Source organism: Charadrius vociferus, unplaced genomic scaffold, assembly GCF_000708025.1.
Source record: "Charadrius vociferus isolate BGI_N301 unplaced genomic scaffold, ASM70802v2 scaffold261, whole genome shotgun sequence".
Taxonomy (NCBI): domain Eukaryota; kingdom Metazoa; phylum Chordata; class Aves; order Charadriiformes; family Charadriidae; genus Charadrius; species Charadrius vociferus.
The window spans coordinates 918,309-925,027 of NW_009646856.1; the positions used below are offsets into that span (position 1 = coordinate 918,309).

At 46.5% G+C, this 6,719-nt stretch overlaps 2 protein-coding genes across 2 annotated transcripts in view; one reads left to right on the forward strand and one right to left on the reverse strand.

Annotated features, from left to right (window-relative positions):
* CAPN2 (calpain 2, (m/II) large subunit) overlaps window positions 1-991 on the reverse strand; it is a 28,953-nt gene extending 27,962 nt beyond the window's left edge. Inside the window, exon 1 of the mRNA XM_009894336.1 lies at window positions 896-991. Coding sequence (XP_009892638.1) covers window positions 896-991 — 96 coding nt within the window. The remainder of the gene's footprint in view (window positions 1-895) is intronic.
* Window positions 992-1,220: 229 nt separating this feature from the next.
* The window catches only part of CAPN8 (calpain 8), a 36,207-nt gene continuing 30,708 nt past the window's right edge, over window positions 1,221-6,719 (forward strand). Inside the window, exons 1-2 of the mRNA XM_009894337.1 lie at window positions 1,221-1,327; window positions 6,562-6,665. Of these exons, the coding sequence (XP_009892639.1) occupies window positions 1,221-1,327; window positions 6,562-6,665 (211 nt within the window). The remainder of the gene's footprint in view (window positions 1,328-6,561; window positions 6,666-6,719) is intronic.

Consider the following 6,719-nt stretch of genomic DNA (forward strand, 5'->3'; position numbering starts at 1 on the left):
GCCGCCAGTGCTCAGCCCCGCGCAGACCCTCACCCACTCCGAGTCACGGGTGAAGATTCCCTCCCCCGTCCCTGGTCTTCACCTCTGTTCCCCATGGACCCGAAGGGAAGCGCATCTCCCTCGCGGCTGGGCACCTCATCGGCTGCACGCCTGCACCAGTCCCGGCTCCCGTATCGCCACATGTATTCATCAATTAAAAAAAATATAAAAAAAAAAAAATCAATATTTCTTGCATAAAAACCGCAAGGATCCGTGTCCAAATCTGTAAACTTAGAAAAAAAAAGTCAAATAAGGGAGAAAACTAATATGGTTCGAAAACTAATATGGCACCTATGTGCGCTGTATTGTCATCCTGTTACAATTTTGAACACTGCACGTAATAGAAATCACTTACAGCTTAATTTGCCAGCGGTAACCACAGCACATATTGCTGCCACCGCTGTCAGGAATCCATCCCACAGCCCCCTATAGAGCCCAAAACGCCCGCAGCGAGTACCCCCTTCAAAAGTGCACCCCCACCCAGCAGTACAGGAAAATGAGTGTCTCCGTTTCAGTAGTGAGCTGCTGCCAAGGATAGCTGAAATGCTGCTGCTGGCACCCGCGAAGCGCGGCATCCCTCCAAGGGAGAATTCAAACCATTTGTTTCATATTTCAGGTCTGACTCAGGACGTGCTGGGCGCCCGGCAGCATTCCCCAGACGGCAGCGCAGAGGCTGATAGCCCTTAGTGCTGCACCCACCGCCTGCGCTGGCTGTCCAGCTGCCTTGGAAGGAGAGACACCTCCTTTTGTGGGTCATATCCTAAGCCCTGGATGCAATAAACAGTTGTTTGGAGCCATCCTCTCCGACTAATATGAATATTAGTGTTTGAAAAATGCCCAAGGAACCATAAAATACCCAGCTGTACCACTTGCTGAGATGTGGTGGGAAGTTTTCCTTGAAAACTACAAATCGGAAGGTTTTTGTCATTGCTGACACATGGTGCCTTGACATTGTCCATTTGCTTGGTGGTTTTGGACTTCAGCCACTTATGATTCTTCTGCCTATACTCAGCACAGGTCCTACTCACACAGTTACGTGAGAAGTCATTGCTGGTAAATAGGAAAACAAGATAAGCATTGCCCATTCAATTCACAAGGTAGCAAAGGAGGTCCCAAACTCTTTTTGAAGTTAAATATGAGAGTGGTATGAGCCACACCAGCCAGCAACATCTGTGTAGATCATGGCCATCCAAGGGAGCAGTCCTGATGCTGGCCATGAGGTTGTCCTAACCTGGCCAGATGCAGACCAGCTTCATTCTGCTTTGAAGGTGTCTTCCTCTTCCTTACGGTCAGAGGGGCTCTCTTAATAAAGAGAATAATGGTATTTTTAGCAGAATATTGAGGCACGTGGGAAATCAATCACACACAGAGAACTGGAAGCAGTGCAATTAATGTTATGTGCTGTAAGTGCTCTCTGAACAGAACTGGTACATGCTGTGTGCACTCAATTACTGGTACGCCATTAGCCAAGGTCTCCAGCACAGCTGTGCTGGAGCTCTAGCAGGACACAGTATGACACCAGAGGATGGTTTTGCTCCACTGTTTCGATTCATTAAGTACTGCTGAATTATTTCACAGGCAAGAAGGCCATCTACTGAACCAGGAGACACAACAACACAGGACACACTAAGACACAACAGCACCTCACCACCCTGGAGTTTAACTCACAAGGATCTGTGTCGCATCCTCACAGGACAGATCCAGTAGCTGTAGAGCTGCTCAAAAGACATTTGGCTCCACGCAGTGGTGTAAATCTGTATAGCTGCCACAGATCAGACTTCTCTGATTTTTCAAGAGTCACAGTAAAAGGAAACCAGTGTCAGTGTAAAGCAGTGGTTTTCACTGGCCCACAAGACCGGTTTTGGTTTGTGAACTACTCTAGCCACTTTCCAGTGGGTGCAGAAGTTTAAGCTGGGTTGAAGATTTTCATATAATCACTTTGCTTTTCTCAGTCATCTCCCCTGCATCCCATAGATGATATTCACAGACCATTCTAGGGTCTGCTGGCAGCGTGCCGACAGCCTCTGCTTGGACATTGATCAAGAAGATCAACTGTGTACAAGCATGTTATATGGCCTCTCTGTGCAGTCAGAGTTACCAGAGTTTTCTTAGAGTCTCTGTGGTGGCACAGAGGTTGAGACGGAGCCAAACAGAAAAGGAGAAGAAGAGAAAGGAGCAAAGCCAGAAGGAAATTGAACGAGCAAGGATTCAAGTAAGTGGTGGGAGAGTATCTGGAGGTGTTCAAGGCCAGGCTGGACATGGCCTTGGGCAACCTGGTCTAGTGGGAGGGGTCCCTACACATAGGGGGCTTGGAACTCAATGATCTTCAAGGTCCTTTCCAACCTAAACCATTCTAAGATTCTGTGAATGCAGAGAAGAGGTATTTTTGCCACTACAGCTTGTTAGACTGGTCCCAACCACATAGGGGCTGTACTGTCCCAGGTGGTTTGATGGGAGACAAGGATATGTTGGTGTAATACAGGATTTCTCTTACTATATGAGAAGTTGGCTGTACCAGCAGCCATCTAAACAGCCTACCCACAAAGTTCCCTGCAGCCAGGTAAGTCGACAAGTCAGCTGCTTCCAGCCCAGCAGCAGATGTGGATGTGAGTCCGCAGTTAGAGGGAAGGAAGTTCTTTTGAGCACTCCACGAGCCAGTCTTTGATCTTCTACATACTCACACAATATGCCAGTTTTCTTTAAAGAAAGAGGTGATTTCCACTTGACTGTGAGACCACTTCAATGCTCCTAGGTAAAATCGCACCCCAAGAATAGTTACCCAGTAGTGTCTCCCTAAAACTAGGCAACTTTAGAAAGAAAAAGAAATTTGACTTTTCCTTAAGCTCTCTGCACACCTGCAGCTCTTCAAAAAAAAGTCACTAACTCACATTTCTCAAGTAAATTGGTTTCAGCTGTTGCTGCAGCAGCTCATGCTGGTCGCTGATAAGGAGCACCCAGCTGTCACTCACATCCTGGTGTTCCAGGTTGGAGGATGCTCTTCTCCTTCCCTACGCCCACACTCAGCAGTTGTGAGCAGCTCAGTGCTGCTCTGCCTCACAGCTCTTTCTCATCTCCCCTCCACTATACACAGATATTGGGGGGAAAAAAGGGAAGCAACTGGCAAACCACCCAGGAAGGGTGAAACGGGGCAATGCACCCCTGGGGTCCTGCTCTGCTCCCCAGGAGCTGCTCTGTCCCCACCAGGATGAGGGTGGCTTCCCGGAGGAGAAGGCTTGCAGCAGCAGCGGTGGTGTTTCACAACAGAGGGAATTGCTTTCCCCTCTGGAGTTGGGATGTGGAAGGGGGGACTGAGGTTTCCTCATCAGATTGAAATGACGATCAGATGGATGAGGTTCCCCAATCAAATGGACTGGCTACAGCCCCAGCCCACGCAGTGAGAGGTGGCAGAAAGACTTGGGTCATCTTTTGAAATGCTGCCACCCTTCCCAGTTCCTTACAGCGCTGAAACACCACCCCTAGATGAGCCTTGTTGTGCCACAGAACTTCACACCCGAGGTGCAGGTGTTACTGCTGCAGCATGTCATCTTCCTCCTCCTCAGGCACTGACCATTTTCTGGCTTTTATAAAAAAAATAATTAGCAGGATCACGGCTAATTCCAGATGCATTTTCCTATAGGGAACCAACTAGGCTGCAGCTTGTAGCAACTCCTCCCTCCCTAAACATTTAGATAAAATACTGCAACCTCTAAAAGAATAATCTTATAGAAAAACATTTAGGACCTTTCATAGCTCACACTAGTCTGCTATTAATAGTCACTCCATTTTCACGGTAATAGTGCGGGTAGGAGCCCATACATCTAGAACAGGAGAAGGCAAGCTAATCCCCTTTCACGCTGTAGGGTCTACAATACAGCTAAGCAGCTTTAATTCTCATTAGCAAAGTGCTGCAGTACAGGAGAGCCATTTCATCTCCCTCTAGTGCACTACAGCAAGAATGTATCTAGAACTGCTAGCTAATTGGCAGTTATTTTCTCCCAAAGATTTCCACAGATACGGAACGGTTTTGATGTCACTGAATTCGCAGGTTCTTTGAAACGAAGATGATGCATTTTCCGGGTTTATTCTGTTCTTCCCCATTTCTCTCACCTTCCTGCTATCAACAAGAAAGGGAGAGAGGTGAAGGAAAACGGGAGGAGCCAGACAAAAATATGCAAATCCCTGAAGGAATAGAAATCAGAGTAATTTTTTTTTTTTTCCTGGTTGCTGTTTCCCTGGGGGTTAATGCCCCTTCAGCAGCAGTTTTTGAGAGTCAAGGAGAACCTGAAAACTTTTTCCCCCATAATATGACTGTCAGCTGTTACTGTAGTCAGCTATACAGTCATCATCATTTCCTCTTCTTCATATCCTCTAGATGGTGCTTGTGTATCACTTTCTACACAAAATAAATCATGCTGCTGCTAATCAAGCTTGGAAATGGATTTTGTGCTGTACTACAGATCACTAGGAGCAGAGGGTTGTGGTGAAGATACTGGGTGGTTACCTGTCCTCAGCTTCTTCTCAAATGTGAGATACAGGACAGAAAAAACCCTATGGCACATTTTTCTGGAGTTTATGAAGATTAAAATCTGACTGTATTTCCTCTGTATCGCACCTTAACACGCTGGTGATGCACAAGGGTTCGCCCTCTCTGTGCCCACTCCTGTCCAGGGGTGACTGGAGTTACAGAGCAACAGCATACCAAGTGTATGTCTAAAAAAGCCTATGGGAAACAACAGATTCCTAATCAAAATGGCATTTCCCAAATGCTGGAGCACCATGCTTATCCATGAACAACATTACCAAAGCTTGCAGCTTACAGCAAGCCCAGCAAAACAGGAGCATGCCTCTGCGCCACAGGAACAGAGGAAATTTCAGCATAAGAGGCTGGTGCAGGGAGGGAAAGAAACCAGTATTCTGCCTCACAAGAAGAGTGGGTAGCTCTGAATGGGTCTATTTGTCAGGGAAAAAAAGTTTTTTTTAAAAAAAAAATCAATCCCAGAAAGGAAAAAACATCCCCTCAATCCTTTATTATTCCACTCTCCATTCTGATTCAGGACGCAAACATACCTAGAAGTACTGAAATGTAACAGAGGCTAAATTCTGGCTATCCTTCTCCTTTACCCAATTTCAACTGTATTAATTTAATTTTTAGATAACCCATATAGTAATTCCCATGGCTCAGCCTTCTCTACCTGTGCCCACCTGGAACCAACCAAGTCATTTCATTTCCTCTTGTGCATTCATGCTCTTCAAATATTTGCAGACAAGCAACCCGGCTAGTCTCTGTTTGGATTCCTTATCTCAACGGGTTTTGGTCCTTAAAAATTCTCTCTTCCCTTCCCCACACCTTCTGTCTAAACTTACCAAGGGGTAGTCATCAGACACGCTCTCTAGCAAACAAAGTTACTGCATACCCAGCTCTCAGCTGGGCAGGCAGTGGGGTTGGCTGGGGAAACCTGGCCATTTGATAGGAAGACAGCAGAGAGCAGCTGTGCTCCGTAGAAAATTGTTCCTACTTCAGTTCTTGAACCTACAGACACTTGCAACCACCTTGCCAGGGAGGTGTGCATCCCTCTGCCAGTAAAAAATGGGGTTGCCAGGGTAGAAACTTGGATTTTTTCTACTACAAGAAGAGGAACCACTATTTTTTTTTAAGGTCTTAAAGCCTTCTACACCCAAGGCTTGCTTTGGTTTTTGTTTGTTATTTTGTATGCGGGAAGCACCACCAAAAGACTGTAAATATGATGGCTGACTTCTCACTAGCTGAGATAAGACTCCGTTTTTATAGATGGGGATGGTGCAGTGACTTTTGACAAAAGTCACACTGGAGATGGGGAGCAGGGGTTACCAGCTTGCCTCCTGTATGGTGATATAATTTTCCATTTTTGGCCTGGGTCATGCCCCTGGATTGTATCCTTGCCCTCTGCAGGTCATATGGCCAAGTGGCTATTTCTAGCTCTGTCAAGTTCATACCTTTTATTGCTAATAAATTAATTCATAAAAATCACACTGCTTTGAGATACCAAAGCTTTTTTTTCTTTTCCTCCAAAAGGAACATTTAAGCCAGAAGTGGGTTCAACTTTTCAACATTTTGCTGGCTTCAATAGTCACTAACATCTCCATAGCCAATTAAGCTGCAATAGATATCCAGCCCCAGGATTTGTGGCTGCTCTGCTCTCCAAGAGTACAGAGGCTGATCTTGGAAGGAAGGAAAGGAGTTTTAAACCTTCTTCATTTGGATTTTTAAAGCATTGGTCCTCAAGCCTGACTTTCAGCACACTGAACACGCACAATCACTTTCCATGTGTAAATAGGTGTGTCTGCAAAACCACTGGTTTCCCTTGCTCCTTGTTAAAAGTCTATTTAAAAAGGAGCAGGAAAAAAAAAAAAAAAAAGGCAAATAATGTAGGAGTAGCGCAAGGTCGTGCCCACAGTCCCAGCCAGGCTGGCTGCGGCCATTGCCAGTGTCTCCCGGCTACATCTCGGGTACATATTTGCACTCCTGGTGCCTCCTCCCTCCAGGGCCATTGGAGCATGTAGGGCAGCCCCCGGCTCCACCCGAGGCAGTTACCTCCCTATATTCACCTTCCAGGAGGTACGACAGCACTGTGCCGTGCACCGGGAGGGTGAGCAGACATGTCCAGGGTTGCGGCGAGGCTCTGCCAAGAAAGAGCGGCCGC